Below are 20,828 nucleotides of genomic sequence, written 5' to 3' on the forward strand. Positions count from 1 at the left end.
GTGGCACCCTTCAAGTGACGTCAGGTCAGTTAGTTGGGCAATCGCACCTTTTCCCTTGGTCAGGCCTACATTAGGACTGTCACCTCTAGGGGGCGCATACTCAACATTACTAACTGACATCCACATTATACCCACAAACACGTCACCCTTTTCCCAGAGTGCTACCAAATCTTGTCCTATTACCATAGGATACGGCAAGATCGGGTCTACAGCCACCTCATGGTATGTGGAAACCTCCGGTGCGACAATGTAGATAGTGGCTACCTGGAGATATTCAGTGTCCCCAGGTGACACAGAATCTCCTGGACGGGTTCTCAGCACAGACGCTTCTCTCCCCGGGTCTATCAATCCCCGCACACACTTTCCATCCAGCCAAAAAGGACACAGACGTGACTCCTCACTAATTGCAGCCCCTTTTTTGGCTCCACCCCCTTTTTGGGCAAGTGCTCCACTTTTTGACACCACCCCGGTTCGGGATTCAGCCCCCCTTCGGGATTCCACCCCTTTTTGGGCCATTACCCCTATTCGGGTTACCGCCCCTTTTTGGGACTCCGCCCCCTTTTGGGCAACTATCTCCATTTGGGTCACCGCTCACTATTAGGGATACTCCCCTCCCTGGGATACACCCCGTGGACTTCCCCACGGCACTCAGGCCCCAGTTCACACAGTACACCCCTTTGTCTCTGGGCTTGTACTGGCCCTTTAACCCCTTAATCCCATATGACGTACTATACCGTCGAGGTGGGGTGGGCCTTAATTCCCGGTGACGGTATAGTACGTCATACGCGATCGGCCGCGCTCACGGGGGGAGCGCGGCCGATCGCGGCCGGGTGTCGGCTGCATATCGCAGCTGACATCCGGCACTATGTGCCAGGAGCGGTCACGGACCGCCCCCGGCACATTAACCCCCGGCACACCGCGATCAAACATGATCGCGGTGTACCGGCGGTACAGGGAAGCATCGCGCAGGGAGGGGGCTCCCTGCGGGCTTCCCTGAGACGATCGGTACAAGGTGATGTACTCACCTCGTACCGAACGTCTTCTCCCTGCAGGCCCCGGATCCAAAATGGCCGAGGGGCTGTATCCGGGTCCTGCAGGGAGCACTTCCGGGTCGGAGCAGGCTGCAGATGAAAGCTGCAGCCTGCTCCGATGAAAGGATGATCACGGATCTGATAGAGTGCTGTGCACACTATCAGATCTGCGATCTGTGATGTCCCCCCCTGGGACAAAGTAAAAAAGTAAAAAAAAAAAATTCCACATGTGTAAAAAAAAAAAAAAATAATTCCTAAATAAATAATAATAAAAAAAAATATATTATTCCCATAAATACATTTCTTTATCTAAAAAAAACAAACAAAAACAATAAAAGTACACATATTTAGTATCGCCGCGTCCGTAACGACCCAACCTATAAAACTGGCCCACTAGTTAACCCCTTCAGTAAACACCGTAAGAAAAAAAAAAAAAAACGAGGCAAAAAACAACGCTTTATTACCATACCGCCGAACAAAAAGTGGAATAACACGCGATCAAAAAGACGGATATAAATAACCATGTTACCGCTGAAAACGTCATCTTGTCCCGCAAAAAACGAGCCGCCATGCAGCATCATCAGCAAAAAAATAAAAAAGTTATAGTCCTCATAATAAAGCGATGCCAAAATAATTATTTTTTCTATAAAATAGTTTTTATCGTATAAAAGCGTCAAAACATAAAAAAATGATATAAATGAGGTATCGCTGTAATCGTACTGACCCGAAGAATAAAACTGCTTTATCAATTTTACCAAACGCGGAACGGTATAAACGCCTCTCCCAAAAGAAATTCATGAATAGCTGGTTTTTGGTTATTCTGCCTCACAAAAATCGGAATAAAAAGTGATAAAAAATGGTCACGTGTCCGAAAATGTTACCAATAAAAACGTCAACTCGTCCCGCAAAAAACAAGACCTCACATGACTCTGTGGACCAAAATGTGGAAAAATTATAGGTCTCAAAATGTGGAGACGCAAAAACTTTTTTGCTATAAAAAGCGTCTTTTAGTCTGGTTTCACACTTGCGTTTTTATCTGCATGCGTTTTTTAAAAAAACCGCATGTGTGAAAAAATGCATGTAAACGCGGTAAAACGCATGCGTTTTTATAGAAAAACACAAGAAAACAAGAAAAAAACAAAAAACCCTAACCCTACCCCTAACCCTACCCCTAACCTGAAATACGTGGCACTGAAATACGTGGCACTGAAATATACGTTTATATACGTATATAAGTGCCACGATATTTCAGTGGCCACGTATTTAAGCGCCACGTATTTAAGTGCCACGTATTTAAGTGCCACATATTTAAGTGCCACGTATTTAAGTGCCACGTATTTAAGTGCCACGTATTTAAGTGCCACGTATTTAAGTGCCACGTATTTCAGTGCCACGTATTTACGTGCCACGTATTTTTCAGTGCCTGAAATACGTGGCACTGAAATATACGTTTATATACGTATATACGTATATAAGTGCCACGATATTTCAGTGGCCACGTATATAAGTGCCACGTATTTAAGTGCCACGTATTTAAGTGCCACGTATTTAAGTGCCACGTATTTAAGTGCCACGTATTTACGTGCCACGTATTTACGTGCCACGTATTTACGTGCCACGTATTTACGTGCCACGTATTTTTCAGTGCCTGAAATACGTGGCACTGAAATACGTGGCACTGAAATACGTGGCACTGAAATACGTGGCACTGAAATACGTGGCACTGAAATATTGTGGCACTGAAATATCATGGCACTTAAATACGTGGCACTTAAATACGTGGCACTTAAATACGTGGCACTTAAATACGTGGCACTTAAATACGTGGCACTTAAATACGTGGCACTTATATACGTGGCACTTATGACTGTCAAAAAATGTTCAGTAAACGGTTAGGGGTAGGGTTTCAGGTAGAATTGGGGAGTTTCCACTGTTCAGGCACATCAGGGGCTCTCCAAACGCGACATGGCGTCCAATCTCAATTCCAGCCAATTCTGCGTTGAAAAAGTAAAACAGTGCTCCTTCCCTTCCGAGCTCTCCCGTGCGCCCAAACAGGGGTTTACCCCAACATATGGGGTATCAGCGTACTAGGGACAAATTGAACAACAACTTCTGGGGTCCAAGTTCTCTTGTTATCCTTGGGAAAATAAAAATTTGGGGGGCTAAAAATCATTTTTGTGGGAAAAAAAATATGTTTTATTTTCACGGCTCTGCGTTGTAAACTGTAGTGAAACACTTGGGGGTTCAAAGTTCTCACAACACATCTAGATAAGTTCCTTGGGAGGTCTAGTTTCCAATATGGGGTCACTTGTGGGGGGTTTGTACTGTTTGGGTACATCAGGGGCTCTGCAAATGCAACGTGACGCCTGCAGACCAATCCATTTAAGTCTGCATTCCAAATGGCGCTCCTTCCCTTTCGAGCTCTGTCATGCGCCCAAACAGTGGTTCCCCCCCACATAGGGGGTATCAGCGTACTCAGGACAAATTGGACAACAACTTTTAGGGTCCAATTTATCCTGATACCCTTGTGAAAATACAAAACTGGGGGCTAAATTTCATTTTTGTGAAAAAAAAAAAAAAAAAATTATTTTCACGGCTCTGCGTTATAAACTGTAGTGAAACACTTGGGGGTTCAAAGTTCTCACAACACATCTAGATAAGTTCCTTGGGGGGTCTAGTTTCCAATATGGGGTCACTTGTGGGGGGTTTGTACTGTTTGGGTACATCAGGGGCTCTGCAAATGCAACGTGACGCCTGCAGACCAATCCATTTAAGTCTGCATTCCAAATGGCGCTCCTTCCCTTCCGAGCTCTGTCATGCGCCCAAACAGTGGTCCCTCCCCACAAATGGGGTATCAGCGTACTCCAGACAAATTGGACAACAACTTTTGGGGTCCAATTTATCCTGATACCCTTGTGAAAATACAAAACTGGGGGCTAAAAAATCATTTTTGTGAAAAAAAAAAATAATTTTTATTTTCACGGCTCTGCGTTATAAACTGTAGTGAAACACTTGGGGGTTCAAAGCTATCAAAACACATCTAGATAAGTTCCTTAGGGGGTCTACTTTCCAAAATGGTGTCACTTGTGGGGGGGTTTAATGTTTAGGCACATCAGGGGCTCTCCAAACGCAACATGGCATCCCATCTTAATTCCAGTCAATTTTGCATTGAAAAGTAAAATAGCGCTTCTTCCCTTCTGAGCTCTGCTATGTGCCCAAACAATGGTTTACACCCACATATGGGTTATCGTCGTACTCAGGACAAATTGCACAACAACTTTTGTGGTCTAATTTCTTCTCTTACCCTTGGGGAAATAAAAAAATGGGGGTGAGAAGATCATTTTTGTGAAAAAACATGATTTTTTATTTTTACGGCTCTGCATTATAAACTTCTGTGAAGCACTTGTTGGGTCAAAGTGCTCAACACACATCTAGATAAGTTCCTTAAGGGGTCTACTTTCCAAAATGGTGTCACTCGTGGGGGGTTTCAATGTTTAGGCACATTAGGGGCTCTCCAAACGCAACATGGCGTCCCATCTCAATTCCAGTCAATTTTGCATTGAAAAGTCAAATGGCGCTCCTTCCCTTCTGAGCTCTGCCCTGCGCCCAAACAATGGTTTACACCCACATATGGGGTATCAGTGTACTCAGGACAAATTGCACAACAATTTTTGGGGTCCAATTTCTTCTCTTACCCTTGGGAAAATAAAAAATTGGGGGTGAAAAGATCATTTTTGTGAAAAAATATGATTTTTTATTTTTACGGCTCTGCATTATAAACTTCTGTAAAGCACTTGTTGGGTCAAAGTGCTCACCACACATCTAGATAAGTTCCTTAGGGGGTCTACTTTCCAAAATGGTGTCACTTGTTAGGGGTTTCAATGTTTAGGCACATCAAGGGCTCTCTAAATGCAACATGGCGTCCCATCTCAATTCCAGTCAATTTTGCATTGAAAAGTCAAATGGCGCTCCTTCCCTTCCGAGCTCTGCCCTGCGCCCAAACAATGGTTTACACCCACATATGGGGTATCAGCGTACTCAGGACAAATTGCACAACAATTTTTGGGGTCCAATTTCTTCTCTCACCCTTGGGAAAATAAAAAATTGGGGGTGAAAAGATAATTTTTGTGAAAAAATATGATTTTTTATTTTTACGGCTCTGCATTATAAACTTCTGTAAAGCACTTGTTGGGTCAAAGTGCTCACCACACATCTAGATAAGTTCCTTAGGGGGTCTACTTTCCAAAATGGTGTCACTTGTGGGGGGTTTCAATGTTTAGGCACATCAGGGGCTCTCCAAATGCAACATGGCGTCCCATCTCAATTCCAGTCAATTTTGCATTGAAAAGTCAAATGGCGCTCCTTTGCTTCCAAGCTCTGCCATGCGCCCAAACTGTGGTTTACCCCCACATATGGGGTATCAGCGTACTCAGGACAAATTGTACAACAACTTTTGGGGTCTATTTTCTCCTGTTACCCTTGGTAAAATAAAACAAATTGGAGCTGAAATAAATTTTGTGTGAAAAAAAGTTAAATGTTCATTTTTATTTAAACATTCCAAAAATTCCTGTGAAACACCTGAAGGGTTAATAAACTTCTTGAAAGTGGTTTTGAGTACCTTGAGGGGTGCAGTTTTTAGAATGGTGTCACACTTGGGTATTTTCTATCATATAGACCCGTCAAAATGACTTCAAATGAGATGTGGTCCCTAAAAAAAAAATGGTGTTGTAAAAATGAGAAATTGCTGGTCAACTTTTAACCCTTATAACTCCGTCACAAAAAAAAATTTTGGTTCCAAAATTGTGCTGATGTAAAGTAGACATGTGGGAAATGTTATTTATTAAGTATTTTGTGTGACATATGTCTGTGATTTAAGGGCATAAAAATTCAAAGTTGGAAAATTGCGAAATTTTCAAAATTTTCGCCAAATATTCGTTTTTTTCACAAATAAACGCAAGTTATATAGAAGAAATTTTACCACTATCATGAAGTACAATATGTCACGAGAAAACAATGTCAGAATCGCCAAGATCCGTTGAAGCGTTCCAGAGTTATAACCTCATAAAGGGACAGTGGTCAGAATTGTAAAAATTGGCCCGGTCATTAACGTGCAAACCACCCTCGGGGCTTAAGGGGTTAAGAGTCAACACAACCTGAAAGAAAAAAAAAAAAAAAAAATTTTTTCCCTATGTCACTTCACCAGCTCCTGCTGGTACCGCCACAGCTCCCGCTGCAGTCACACACAACCGGCACCTCCAGGTGCTGCTAACCACAAGCCACTGCAGCTCCGCCTACTGTGGAACCTCTCGTTGCAACCGCGGCTACTCTCGACACGGCTCTGCACGGCTCCACCGCTGCCGCTTGTCACCTTCGTGACCCCACCGAGTCACAGCAGACGCTTGTCACTTTCGTAACCCCGCCGAGTTACAGCTAGACGCTTGTCACCTTCGTGGCTCTGCCACAGCAATTAACTCAATGTGTGCTAGCGGGATCGTTGCCAAAATTCTCCACCAATTGTAAGGTTTCTCTTACTGAGAGTGTTGGGGGACACTCACTTGGCCGCAATATTCAAGCACACGGCACGGGTTTATAAAATAAAACAGTCCATATGGTTTATTAAAGTGCCATAAACCGGGTAATGCACAGTTCATTATTTGTATCACATAGAACACCACAGGCACCAACAGTCTCTTTGGTACCTGACGGGAGCCACTGCTCCACCTTGCCGACTCTTCTAACAGCCTTTGGGTAAGCTGCCTAACGGGGATCACCAACTCGCCTGGTCAATACACAGTAGTCAGTCCAGACCTCACCGAAGGACTCCAGCTTCCCCACACTCTGTTAACACTCTTCCGGGTAAGCTGCCTAACGGCGGTCCCCAACTTGCCTGGTCGGCACCCAGTAGTCAGTCCAGACCTCACCGAAGGACTCCAGCTTCCCCACACTCTGTTAACACTCTTCCGGGTAAGCTGCCTAACGGCGGTCCCCAACTTGCCTGGTCGGCACCCAGTAGTCAGTCCAGACCTCACCGAAGGACTCCAGCTTCCCCACACAGTAACAGTCCCTGGCCCCGCAGATCCCGGTCCTCACCTCGTGCTATTCAGGGATCCGGTCCTCCTCGCAGGACCTCCCAACTCCCAGGTAGCCAGGACCCTGCCTGGTGGCCTAGTCCGGGTATTCTTCAGGACGTCCTTCCCCAGCCGGGAACGTCCAATACCCAGGCCACCCGAAGCCAAGTCTCATGGTCTCAGGTGCTTGCAGGACCCTAGTCATTCCTAGGACAATCCAGCACCGACCGTCTCAGGTGCACACAGGACCCTAGTCATTCCCAGGACGATCCCGCACCTTCACCGGTCAGGTCCATACACAGGTTCCACACAGGAACCACACAGGACCTACCGGACACACCTCTCAGCTCCACACACAGGGAGCTCACAACGAACACTGACCCACACCCTGGTCACGTTACATACTGGTAACCACTCCCCTGGGTGGGAGTGTATGTGTGGCTAGTCTGACCCTCCCATCTCTCATGACTAGCCTAGTAAGTCACCCAAACTTAACTAAACACATTACACAAACTCTTGAGGGACTACAGGTCCCAGCATAACCATAATACATCAGACTTACCACGCAGACTCCCTCTGCGACACATATCGGCCATTCACAACACTGCCGATTACAGGTTCACCACTATTACCACAACAGATACGCCTCCATGCATATCTCACAGAGCACACAGAGCGCCCCCTAGCTGCCACAGGGGTCACTACACCATCTCATATATCACAATGCCCCACACAACCTCCATATGTTAGCTCTCCCTGTATATGCCTCGCACAACCTCCATATGCCAGCTCCCCCTGTATATGCCACGCACAACCTCCATATGTCAGCTCTCCCTGTATATGCCTCGCACAACCTCCATATGCCAGCTCCCCCTGTATATGCCACGCACAACCTCCATATGCCAGCTCCCCCTGTATATGCCACGCACAACCTCCATATGCCAGCTCACCCCTGTATATGCCACGCACAACCTCCATATACCAGCTCACCCTGTATATGCCACGCACAACCTCTATATTTCAGCTCCCCCTGTATATGCCACGCACAACCTCCATGTCAGCTCCCCCTGTATATGCCACGCACAATCTCCATATGTCAGCTCCCCCTGTATATGCCACGCACAACCTCCATATGTCAGCTCCCCCTGTATATGCCACGCACAACCTCCATATGTCAGCTCCCCCTGTATATGCCACGCACAACCTCCATGTCAGCTCCCCCTGTATATGCCACGCACAACCTCCATATGCCAGCTCCCCCTGTATATGCCACGCACAACCTCTATATGTCAGCTCCCCCTGTATATGCCACGCACAACCTCCATATGTCAGCTCCCCCTGTATATGCCACGCACAACCTCCATGTCAGCTCCCCCTGTATATGCCACACACAACCTCTATATGCCAGCTCCCCCTGTATATGCCACACACAACCTCCATATGCCAGCTCCCCCTGTATATGCCACGCACAACCTCCATATGCCAGCTCCCCCTGTATATGCCACACACAACCTCTATATGTCAGCTCCCCCTGTATATGCCACGCACAACCTCCATGTCAGCTCCCCCTGTATATGCCATGCACAACCTCCATGTCAGCTCCCCCTGTATATGCCATGCACAACCTCCATATGTCAGCTCCCCCTGTACATGCCACGCACAACCTCCATGTCAGCTCCCCCTGTATATGCCACGCACAACCTCCATGTCAGCTCCCCCTGTATATGCCACGCACAACCTCCATGTCAGCTCCCCCTGTATATGCCATGCACAACCTCCATATGTCAGCTCCCCCTGTATATGCCATGCACAACCTCCATATGTCAGCTCCCCCTGTATATGCCATGCACAACCTCCATATGTCAGCTCCCCCTGTACATGCCACGCACAACCTCCATGTCAGCTCCCCCTGTATATGCCACGCACAACCTCCATGTCAGCTCCCCCTGTATATGCCACGCACAACCTCCATATGCCAGCTCCCCCTGTATATGCCACGCACAACCTCCATATGTCAGCTCCCCCTGTATATGCCATGCACAACCTCCATATGTCAGCTCCCCCTGTATATGCCACGCACAACCTCCATGTCAGCTCCCCCTGTATATGCCACGCACAACCTCCATATGCTTCATCCCCCGACACATACCAACCATGTCTCATATGTCTCATATTTTTACCTCTGTACAAAAAGCAGTATTCCTGGCCCTTCACATCTGCAGCCGATAGTTACCAATGGATGATGTCATCACCCCACTCCTGCCGTCGCTGAAGCACCCCTGGTATACAGCAGGTCGTCTTGTCTCCAGCAGCTCATCGGCAGCAGCTCGTCTGATATCCTGTCCTGATCTCCTGCAGCTCGTCCGCTATGCACAGTGTGACCATCCAAGACCCATTATGCCGGAAGTGAACAGTACAGCATCTGGTATAACAGGGTTTGCGATAGAGTGTAAATGGAGCTCAGTAGATAGTGCTGGTCTCTAATAAAATGGCGCCTGGCCACACCTACAGCTGTAAATTGAGCAGCCCACAGAGGCGTGCCCAGTTCACAGCTGATGCGGCTGCAATGTTAGAGATAGGGTGGCGTCCGACCGCTGTCTCCTATGCCCAGGGACTGCCATATTTGAACATGGAAAGTGTTGTTCAGCAGCCATTACAGACCTGTAAGGTAAAATGGCAGCCCCCAGTGGCTGCATTAAAACAGTAATAAAAAAAAACATAACAGAGTCAAGCTTAGGTGAAAACATCTTTTTGGATAATTTTCATTGTTACAATAAATTATCAAAAATCAAGGCACCTTCCCTTTAATCTCATTTCAACCTTGATAGTGAAACTCTCTTAGGATACATTTTACTGTATGATGGCACTTTTACACATAGCTACTAGATGGAGCTGCATTTGCCTGAATTTTTATATCTAGACAAATGATATTTTCTTGTGTTAACAATATACTATTTAACATTATAAGCTCTGAATTTTTGTAATTATTTGCATGCAAAAATGATTGATTACCTCTTCTGTCTCTTTTAACAATCCCATTTAACCCCTTTCCGACATCAGGTGTAAATGTATGCCGATGTCGGACTCCCGCCCTTTGATGTGAGCTCCAGCGCTGAGCCCACATCTTTCCTGGCACATGTCAGCAAGCGCACCAGAAATCCACCCAGTGACCCCGTCACATGATTGTGGGTCACTGATGGGCTGATATGACAACCAGAGTTCTCCAGCAGAAGTCTATGGTTGTCACTGCCGAATTGCTATGAGTGTCACCCGCTAGCCGAAAACGCATGGATCAGGAATTGTCCCGCCGAACTCCCACTCTCCTTTTAATATGGGCAAAATGCTACTCAGGCAACACAGGGTGAGGGTAAAACAGTGCAGCAATGCTTTATTGAGCCACAAAATAGGCAGATAACACATAGAACAGTCCCAGCAAAATTCACAAGATGGTGCACATTACAGAGTCTTGCCCTTCCGCTGACTCGCTGGGATAATAGCAGCTGACACTACAGATCTTCCAGGGTCGCTACCTCACCTGTGGCACACACACAGAGAGGAGGTAATGACAAGCGTAGGAAGATGACAGTCCATAGAGTCCATACAAGGTACAAGGCCAGTTGATCTGAGGATCACAACCTGGCTTCTCCAAACGTATCCAATGGAGCAGATCTGTATTCTTCCAACCAAAGCTGAAAACTCCTAGGTTGTTTCCTATAGAATGATAGATCCATGTCCCTCGTAATGGAGCCATGATGTAAAATGGCTGCTGTCCTCTCTCTCGTCCTTTTGAGATGTATGGATGTCTTGGCAGAATCTCTCTGGTTGTTTCTCAGTCTCTATACAGAGGCATGTAACCTATTATTAGACTTAACAATTGTTCCTCATTCACTATTTACATAACAGGTAAGAATGGAGACGAGATCAAGTAGCATTACTTGATCATTTAAACTATTTGCATAGTTATATCCTCTCTGCTTTAGAAGTCAACAAACTGGCTCCATAACACAATGCTTAATTAGCATATCAGCAAACATCACTAGTGATCAAGGATAAGAGCACAATAAAAGTCAATATTCCAGGCTTACACAAACAAAAGTCTGTTTTCTTGACCAACCAGAAATCAACACTTAAATTTGAGAGCCAACATACAGATAACATTCTATTATTCTTCCCTTCCTCATGTTTGGTCCTGTTAAAATAAAAATCCTCATACAAACCTCCCATGGTGGCACCGTTTCAGTGGTGTTGGCGCTTGTGTTCTTGGGGCTCTTTTGAGGTTTTTACGTCATGTGAGCTCGGTGCCCAATCAGCGCTTACGTCACTGTCTCCACCTTCAGACAAATCAAGCATCATAAGGCAGTCAGAGAGCAGCCGTGGCCCTGGCTTCCTGTTCATGTTCAATACGTCCGAAGGAAGGAACAGTGAAGCTACCGCTGATCGGGTGCAGGGCTCGTGTGATGTAACAACCTCACATAAGCCCCGGGACAGTGAGTCTCGACACCGCTGAAGTAGAGCCGGCCACCAGCCGAGTATGAGTGTTTGTATTTTAATGAGGCCAAACACGAGGATTGAGTTCACTAAGAAAAAGATATACTGTATATTTACCCTATTTTTTGGATTCTAAGATGCACCTATGTTTTAGAGTAGGAAATTAGGAGAAGAAATTGAAGAAAAAAATGTGGTCAATTATGTACTTAATATCCCCTATACGAGTATATGGTCCCCTCACCCCATCCTGATACACATGGCCCCCTCATCCCTACCCTGGTATGCATGGATCCCTCATCCCTACCCTGGCAGGAATGATTGCCCTCATCCCTATACTAGTATGCATGGCCCCCATCCCTATTCTGGTATGATTGGCCCCATACCCATCCTAGTATGCATGGCTCCATTAGAAAACATAAAAAGAAAAAAACATTTACCTACCTGCCGCTCCCTCACAGCATCCTGCTCCGATGCCAGCAGCTGCTTTATGCTTGCAAGCAGCACATGGCAGGGACGTCACAAGCAGAGCACAGCTGCCGGAATACTCGCTGGGACTGTGCGCACAGAGAGCAGTGAGTATTCATTGCTCTTCAGTAGTGCGCAGTGTCAGCCACCGGCTTCCTGCTGCTGCCGGCGGTCACGTGTGCCGCTACTTAAGAGAAATGAATTTTCATTGGATTCATTAATCAGGAGAGTATTTAATACTGAACTATATTCAAGTGGGACTAGACGAAGAAAACCCTAAAATCACGTATCATGTTAACCGAAACAGTCAGAAAACTAGCCACATATTGGCAGATCCCAGACCACAAGCTATATACACTCACCGGCCACTTTATTAGGTACACCATGCTAGTAACGGGTTGGACCCCTTTTGCCTTCAGAACTGCCTCAATTCTTCGTGGCATAGATTCAACAAGGTGCTGGAAGCATTCCTCAGAGATTTTGGTCCATATTGACATGATGGCATCACACAGTTGCCGCAGATTTGTCGGCTGCACATCCCAAAGATGCTCCATACAAGGCAGGATGGATCCATGCTTTCATGTTGTTTACGCCAAATTCTGACCCTACCATCCGAATGTCGCAGCAGAAATCGAGACTCATCAGACCAAGCAACGTTTTTCCAATCTTCTACTGTCCAATTTCGATGAGCTTGTACAAATTGTAGCCTCAGTTTCCTGTTCTTAGCTGAAAGGAGTGGTACCCGGTGTGGTCTTCTGCTACTGTAGCCCATCTGCCTCAAAGTTCGACGCACTGTGCGTTCAGAGATGCTCTTAGGCCTACCTTGGTTGTAACGGGTGGCGATTTGAGTCACTGTTGCCTTTCTATCAGCTCGAACCAGTCTGCCCATTCTCCTCTGACCTCTGGCATCAACAAGGCATTTCTGCCCACAGAACTGCCGCTCACTGGATTTTTTTTCTTTTTCGGACCATTCTCTGTAAACCCTAGAGATGGTTGTGCGTGAAAATCCCAGTAGATCAGCAGTTTCTGAAATACTCAGACCAGCCCTTCTGGCACCAACAACCATGCCACGTTCAAAGGCACTCAAATCACCTTTCTTCCCCATACTGATGCTCGGTTTGAACTGCAGGAGATTGTCTTGACCATGTCTACATGCCTAAATGCACTGAGTTGCCGCCATGTGATTGGCTGATTAGAAATTAAGTGTTAACAAGAAGTTGGACAGGTGTACCTAATAAAGTGGCCAGTGAGTGTACTTCGTAAGTTCATCAGTAGTTTGTGGTCTCATTCATCACTGTATAGAGGCACTCACACCACCAGTTAGTGCAGCCGAGTCTGACTTTCCACTGCAAGCAACTTTTTGGCTTTTTTTTCACCCTTCTTTTCCCCTGATGAATTCCCTTGACAGGGGAGGAAATGCGTTGGGAGGCTACATTAGGGAGACTACATCTTCCCTGGGCAATTTACAAGCAGGTCCACACTTGGGTACTGCCCTTGTCAGGGCAGGAGTATAACAGGACAGGGGCACGACAGGGAGAAAAAGACTACCCTATCTTTACTCTTTAAATCCCCCTCTCTTTCTCCCCCCGTATCCTGTTCCCCCATTGCAATAAACAGGCTGTGGAGGACATGAATAAGAACCTATACCGGTGAGATTGAACCATTTTTCACTTGAGCACTGCTAATCATGAGCACTCATATTTAATTGTTGGTTGTAGGTTTGTCCTAAGTATACATTGGCCTATTTTAAAGTATTGAGTAAATGTTAAGTTTTAGTATTTTTTGTTCTTGGACATGCTTTAAATTATAGTGTTGCCTGATTGGTCAAGTATTTATTGGAAAAGATAACTCTGATCCTTTGTACTTGATATTACTTGCACTACTAATTAACAGCTGTTACAATACCAAACTAGGACAGTCCCTATAGGAGGAAAACACAAGAATTATACTGTGTTGTCACATACTATCTATTCCTGACACTGGAGTGGCTTATAAACTTACGAAGTATATAGTTTGAGGTCTGGGATCTGCCAATATGTGGCTGGTTTTCTGACTGTTTCGGATAACATGATACATGATTTTAGGGTTTTTTTTGTCTAGTCTCGCTTGAATATAGGTCAACGTTAAATAATCTCCTGATGAGTAGCCTTTGGTGAGGACGATGACACCCGTAGAAATGAGAGGCTTGGAGAGTGAGTGTGTATACGTCACCTCACCCTATATACTGAACTGTGGGGTACATGTTTTTTCTATTAGTCACCTACTGACTAACCTTCAGGGGGTGAATTTTGGGTATAGTTGTACATTTGGAATGAATAAAGTTTGTTTTATCCTTTTGTCAGCAAACATGAGGACTGACAAGAGACAACCCATTTCAGAAAATTCAATTTTGGTTAAAACTATTCCAACATTATGAACATAAAGGCTTCTCCTCTGTGTGATGTCTCTGATGTTTATTAACAGTATATTTCCAAGTAAAATATTTCCTACATTAAGAAAATGAAAAAGGCTTCTCCCCTGTGTGACTGCTCTGATGTCTACCAAGAAGTGCTATATGGTTAAAACATTTCCCACATTCTGAACAGGAAAAAGGCTTCTTCCCTGTGTGAGTTCTCTGGTGACTAACAAGATTCCCTTTCTGTTTAAAACATTTCCCACATTCTGAAAAGGAAAAAGGCTTCTTCCCTGTGTGAGTTCTCTGGTGACAAACAAGATTCCCTTTCTGCTTAAAACATTTCCCACATTCTAAACAGGAAAAAGGATTCTTCCCTGTGTGAGTTCTCTGGTGAATAACAAGATTCCCTTTCTGGTTAAAAAATTTCCCACATTCTGAACATGAATATGGCTTCTCTGCTGTGTGAGTTCTCTCATGTGAAACAAGATTTGATTTCTGGTTAAAACATTTCCCACTTCTGAACAGGAAAAAGGATTATCCCCTGTGTGAATTCTCTGGTGACTAAGAAGATCTGATTTCTGAATAAAACATTTCCCACATTCTGAACATGCATATGGCTTCTCTGCTGTGTGAGTTCTCTCATGTGTAACAATATTCCCTTTGATAGTAAAACATTTTCCACATTCTGAACATGACAAAGGCTTCTCCCCTGTGTGAGTTCTCTGGTGAGCAACAAGATACCATTTTTTGTTAAAACATTTCTCGCACTCTGAACAGGAAAAAGGCTTCTCCCCTTTGTGGGTTCTTTGATGTCTATCACGATTTATTTTCCATTTAAAACATTTCCCACATTCTGAACATGAATATGGCTTCTCTGTTGTGTGAGTTCTCTCATGTGAAAGAAGATGTGATTTCTGCTTAAAACATTTCCCACATTCTGAACAGAAAAAAGGCTTCTCCCCTGTGTGAGTTCTCTGATGTACAACAAGATTCTCTTTATGCTTAAAAATGTTTCCAAAATTCAATTTTGGTTAAAACTATTCCAACATTATGAACATAAAGGCTTCTCCTCTGTGTGACGTCTCTGATGTTTATTAACAGTATATTTCCAAGTAAAATATTTCCTACATTAAGAAAATGAAAAAGGCTTCTCCCCTGTGTGACTGCTCTGATGTCTACCAAGAAGTGCTATATGGTTAAAACATTTCCCACATTCTGAACAGGAAAAAGGCTTCTTCCCTATGTGAGTTCTATGGTGACTAACAAGATTCCCTTTCTGTTTAAAACATTTCCCACATTCTGAACAGGAAAAAGGCTTCTTCCCTGTGTGAGTTCTCTGGTGACTAACAAGATTCCCTTTCTGTTTAAAACATTTCCCACATTCTGAACAGGAAAAAGGATTCTTCCCTGTGTGAGTTCTCTGGTGAATAACAAGATTCCCTTTCTGGTTAAAAAATTTCCCACATTCTGAACATGAATATGGCTTCTCTGCTGTGTGAGTTCTCTCATGTGAAACAAGATTTGATTTCTGGTTAAAACATTTCCCACATTCTGAACAGGAAAAAGGCTTCTTCCCTGTGTGAGTTCTCTGGTGACGAACAAGATTCCCTTTCTGCTTAAAACATTTCCCACATTCTGAACAGGAAAAAGGATTCTTCCCTGTGTAAGTTCTCTGGTGACTAACAAGATTCCCTTTCTGTTTAAAATATTTCCCACATTCTGAACAGGAAAAAGGATTCTTCCCTGTGTGAGTTCTCTGGTGACAAACAAGATTCCCTTTTTGCTTAAAACATTTCCCACATTCTGAACAGGAAAAAGGATTCTTCCCTGTGTGAGTTCTCTGGTGAATAACAAGATTCCCTTTCTGGTTAAAACATTTCCCACATTCTGAACATGAATATGGCTTCTCTGCTGTGTGAGTTCTCTCATGTGAAACAAGATTTGATTTCTGGTTAAAACATTTCCCACATTCTGAACAGGAAAAAGGATTCTCCCCTGTGTGAATTCTCTGGTGACTAAGAAGAGCTGATTTCTGGATAAAACATTTCCCACATTCTGAACATGCATATGGCTTCTCTGCTGTGTGAATTCTCTCATGTGTAACAAGATTCCCTTTGATAGTAAAACATTTTCCACATTCTGAACATGACAAAGGCTTCTCCCCTGTGTGAGTTCTCTGGTGAGCAACAAGATACCATTTCTTGTTAAAACATTTCCCGCACTCTGAACAGGAAAAAGGCTTCTCCCCTTTGTGGGTTCTTTGATGCCTATCACGATTTATTTTCCATTTAAAACATTTCCCACATTCTGAACATGAATATGGCTTCTCTGTTGTGTGAGTTCTCTCATGTGAAAGAAGATGTGATTTCTGCTTAAAACATTTCCCACATTCTGAACAGAAAAAAGGCTTCTCCCCTGTGTGAGTTCTCTGATGTACATTCGCTTTGGGGCTTGTTAAAAAAAAACGAGTATTCGGTCCTATTGGTCCAGCCGCCCTGTTCAAGCCACTCCAATGTTTCCTGGCGTTCTTCCTAGGACCCGTTATGAAATGCTCATGAGATTTTGGCATTTTCACGAAAATAGTCAATGCCTGCCCAGAGATGCCCCAGAACATGACAGACTATTCAAAATCAGACCCATCATCGAAGACTTGACAGAAAAGTTCTTAAAGGGAATCTGTAACCCTCCCTGGGCCTATTCAGGTAAAATGTTTTTGATCCCTAATAACGCTGAAATATTCACTTTCATAAATTGCTGAGTCCCTTGTAAAATTCAAAGGAAGACTGCACCTCAAGCAATTTATTCCTTCTAAGAGGGCAAGGTTCGGAATAAAGCTCTATAAAATGTGCGAGAGTTCAACCGGATACACATCAGCTTTTAGCATTTATGAGGGGAAAGATAGCCAAATAAACACACCAGGATGCCCTACTTATCTGGGGACATGTGGAAAAATTGTTTGGGAGCTGATAACTCCATTATTACATAAAGGCTACAATCTGTATCTTGACAACTACTACACCAGCATACCCTTATTTAAAAGTCTGGTTGAACATAACATGGGGGCTTGTGGGATCATTCGCAAAAACAGTCAGGGGTTTCCACAAGCATTGGTTAATGAAAAGTTCCGAAAGGGGCAGTCAGGGGCTTTACACAATGGAGAGATGCTTGCCCTTAGGGTACTGTCACACTATACGATTTACCAACGATCACGACCTGCGATACGACCTGGCCGTGATCGTTGGTAAGTGGTTGTGTGGTCGCTGGGGAGCTGTCACACAGTCAGCTCTCCAGCGACCAACGATGCCGAGGTCCCCGGGTAACCAGGGTAAACATCGGGTTACTAAGCGCAGGGCCGCGCTTAGTAACCCGATGTTTACCGTGGTTACCAGCGTAAAAGTAAAAAAAAACAAACAATACATACTTACATTCCGGTGTCTGTCCCCCGGCGTTCTGCTTCTCCGCACTGTCTGCGCCAGCCGGAAAGCACAGCGGTGACGTCACCGCTGTGCTCGCTTTCCGGCTGGCCGGCGCTCACAGTGCAGAGAAGCAGAACGCCGGGGGACAGACACCGGAATGTGAGTATGTACTGTTTGGTTTTTTTTACTTTTACGGCCCTGCGCTTAGTAACCCGATGTTTACCCTGGTTACAAGCGAACGCATCGCTGGATCGCTGTCACACACAACGATCCAGCGATGACAGCGGGAGATCCAGCGACGAAAGAAAGTTCCAAACGATCTGCTACGACGTACGATTCTCAGCAGGGTCCCTGATCGCTGCTGCGTGTCAGACACAGCGATATCGTATGGATATCGCTGGAACGTCACGGATCGTACCGTCGATCAAAGTGCCACTGTGTGACAGTACCCTTAAGGATAAAAAAGATATTTTATCCTGAGCTCGATCCACACAGATGCCACAAGGGCCACTGCAGACCAACAGGGATGCACTACTCCAAAACCTGTGTCTGTCATTGACTACAACAAATATATGGGGGGTGTGGACCTTGCAGACCAGGTTCTACAGCCATACCAGGTATCAAGAAATCATATATCTGGTATAAAATGTTAGTCATTTATTTGTTTCAGGTGGCCACATATAATTCTTTTGTGTCATACAAAAAAGCCGGAAATGCAGATACTTTCCTTGGTTATCAGGAAAAGGTCATTGAAATTCTTGTTTTTGAAAATGTCACCGCCAATCCTTTAGAATCTGAAGATGTCAGAAGACTCACTGAGCGACGTTTTATTGCACTCATTCCAGCAACTGAAACAAGAAAGATCCCCCAGAGAAGATGTCGTGTATGTTCCAAGAGAGGAATGAGGCATGATACCCGCTATTATTGCCCACAATGCCCATCATTGCAGCCTTATGCCTCCATGGCTGATTTACAATCTTCCACACAGAACCACGTTTTTACACTGTTTTGACAGTCAAGCATTTGGTTTATTTAGTGACAGACACATTTGAGTAGAGCTGACTTAACAATTTCCGGGGGTAGGCGGGGGGATGTCTCCAGAGACACAAGCTGGGCACAATATATTGGGCACTACAATGAAATTTTTGCAATTTTTGCTCTAAAACTTCCACTACATGTTTCTGGAAATCATCCGTGTAGTGAAAATGGTCACTATATCCATAGAGGATTTCCCAGAGGGGTGTCATTTTCAAAATGGGGTCGCATACCATAGGAGAGAAGCAGGACGAAGCTGTATGACCTCGGGTTAATGACGCTGCACACACACAGGGGTTACGGGTGCCACTTCCAAAGAAAAAGATTCTGGATGTCCATGTAGAAGAAAGCGGATAGGCACATAACGTCCTGTGCAACAAAATCCTTTATTGTGGCATCATCATACCAACAGCAGGCGGATAAAACGATGGAGCAAATACAGACGACGATCGTTTCGCGCTTACATAGTTACATAGTTATTAAGGTTGAAGGAAGACTTTAAGTCCATCTAGTTCAACCCATAGTCTAACATGCCCTAACATGTTGATCCAGGGGAAGGCAAAAAAAACCCATGTGGTAAGAGTAAGCTCCACCATGGGGAAAAAAAATTCCTTCCCGACCCCACAAAATTCCTTCCCGATCCCGCAATTACATTGCGCTTCAACAGGTCATATGTAGGGCAGAGCTCACAGAATATTTATAAGCAGCCATTACCCTTGTCCCACCCCACTAAACATCCGGTGAAAGTATCTCATTAATTGTGAACAAGTGAAAAGCAAAGAAAAAAATGCAGTACAAAATACCATTAAAAACAAGAATATAAGCAAATCACAAAACCACAGCCATGTGGAGTTTGTCACTGAAACCTGATGGGCCTTGAGCACGGTCTGAATAATCCATCCAGCCTCCTTTCTTAATAATAATTTATTGAGGTCACCTCCTTGTGCCGGCGTTTTAACCGTTTCAATCCCTGCAAACCGCAATACTTCCAATATTGCCTGCATGTTCTTTCCTTATAAGTTCCATTAATCGAGGGACCCCTTTACCTGACGTGATGGAATGAAAGTGCTCACGGAAACGTACGAATAAGGGACGAATGGTCTTTCTGATATGATGAAAACTGCATGGGCAGAAAACATCGAATACAACGTAATTTGTGCGGCAGGTTATAAAGTCTTGGACTTTGTGTGAAATATCTCCCGTCTGTAAATATTTGGTGGTAAGATGGAAGGAACAGAAAGAACTATTTCCGCATCTATGATTGCCTACAGGCATTGTTTTTGCAGCCAGTTATTAGACTCAATTTTAACACGATTCTGAACTAGAATACCTTTTATAATTTTTGCCCTCCGGTATGTAACCAGTGGACCCCTGGACATTATATCCGCAATTTCTTTTTCTCCCTCTAGTAGATGCCAGTTCCTGTTAATCGCAGATCTAATCTGACTGTCCATAGGACCAAATCTAAAATTAAAATTAATCTTTTTTCCTTTTTATTCTGTTGTACCCAGCGCTTTTCATATGAAACAGAAGGACTTTCCTCAACCCTCTTTAACCCCTTTCTGACCTTGGACGGGATAGTACGTCTGAGGTCAGAACCCCCGGCTTTGATTCTGGGTCCGGCGGTGAGCCCGCATCAAAGCCGGGACATGTCAGCTGTTTTGAACAGCTGACATGTGCCCACAATACGCGCGGGCAGAATTGGGATCCACCCGCGCCTATTAACGAGTTAAATGCCACTGTCAAACGCTGACAGCGGCATTTAACCGGTGCTTCCGGCCAGGCGGCCGGAAATGAGCGCATCACCGACCCCCGTCACATGATCGGGGGTCAGCGATGCTTCTGTATAGTAACCATAGAGGTCCTTGAGACCTCTATGGTTACCTTTTTCCGGTAGCTGTGAGCACCACCCTGTGGTCGGCGCTCATAG

The 20,828-nt window shown here is 44.8% G+C and overlaps 1 protein-coding gene and 1 pseudogene across 2 annotated transcripts in view; both read right to left on the reverse strand.

Annotated features, from left to right (window-relative positions):
- The window catches only part of LOC143768290 (uncharacterized), a 457,435-nt pseudogene that overhangs the window by 398,724 nt on the left and 37,883 nt on the right, over nt 1-20,828 (reverse strand). The window lies entirely within an intron of this gene.
- On the reverse strand, nt 14,664-17,016 carry LOC143767124 (uncharacterized). Its single transcript, XM_077255147.1, has 2 exons — nt 15,637-17,016; nt 14,664-15,448 (listed from the first exon to the last, which is right to left on the reverse strand). The coding sequence occupies exons 1-2, from the start codon at nt 17,014-17,016 to the stop codon at nt 14,798-14,800; spliced, it is 2,031 nt and encodes a 676-aa protein (XP_077111262.1). The 3' UTR covers nt 14,664-14,797.

The sequence above is a fragment of the Ranitomeya variabilis genome, chromosome 4, assembly GCF_051348905.1.
Source record: "Ranitomeya variabilis isolate aRanVar5 chromosome 4, aRanVar5.hap1, whole genome shotgun sequence".
In the NCBI taxonomy this organism is placed as follows: Eukaryota; Metazoa; Chordata; class Amphibia; order Anura; family Dendrobatidae; genus Ranitomeya; species Ranitomeya variabilis.

Excerpts from the sequence above, each read along its gene's own strand:
- LOC143767124 (XM_077255147.1), bottom strand. The coding sequence starts at position 17,016 with ATGCCAAAATCTCATGAGCATTTCATAACGGGTCCTAGGAAGAACGCC. Across the intron at positions 15,449-15,636 it reads GGAAATGTTTTAACCATATA|CATAAAGAGAATCTTGTTGT; the intron begins GCACTTCTTGGT and ends AACATTTTTAAG.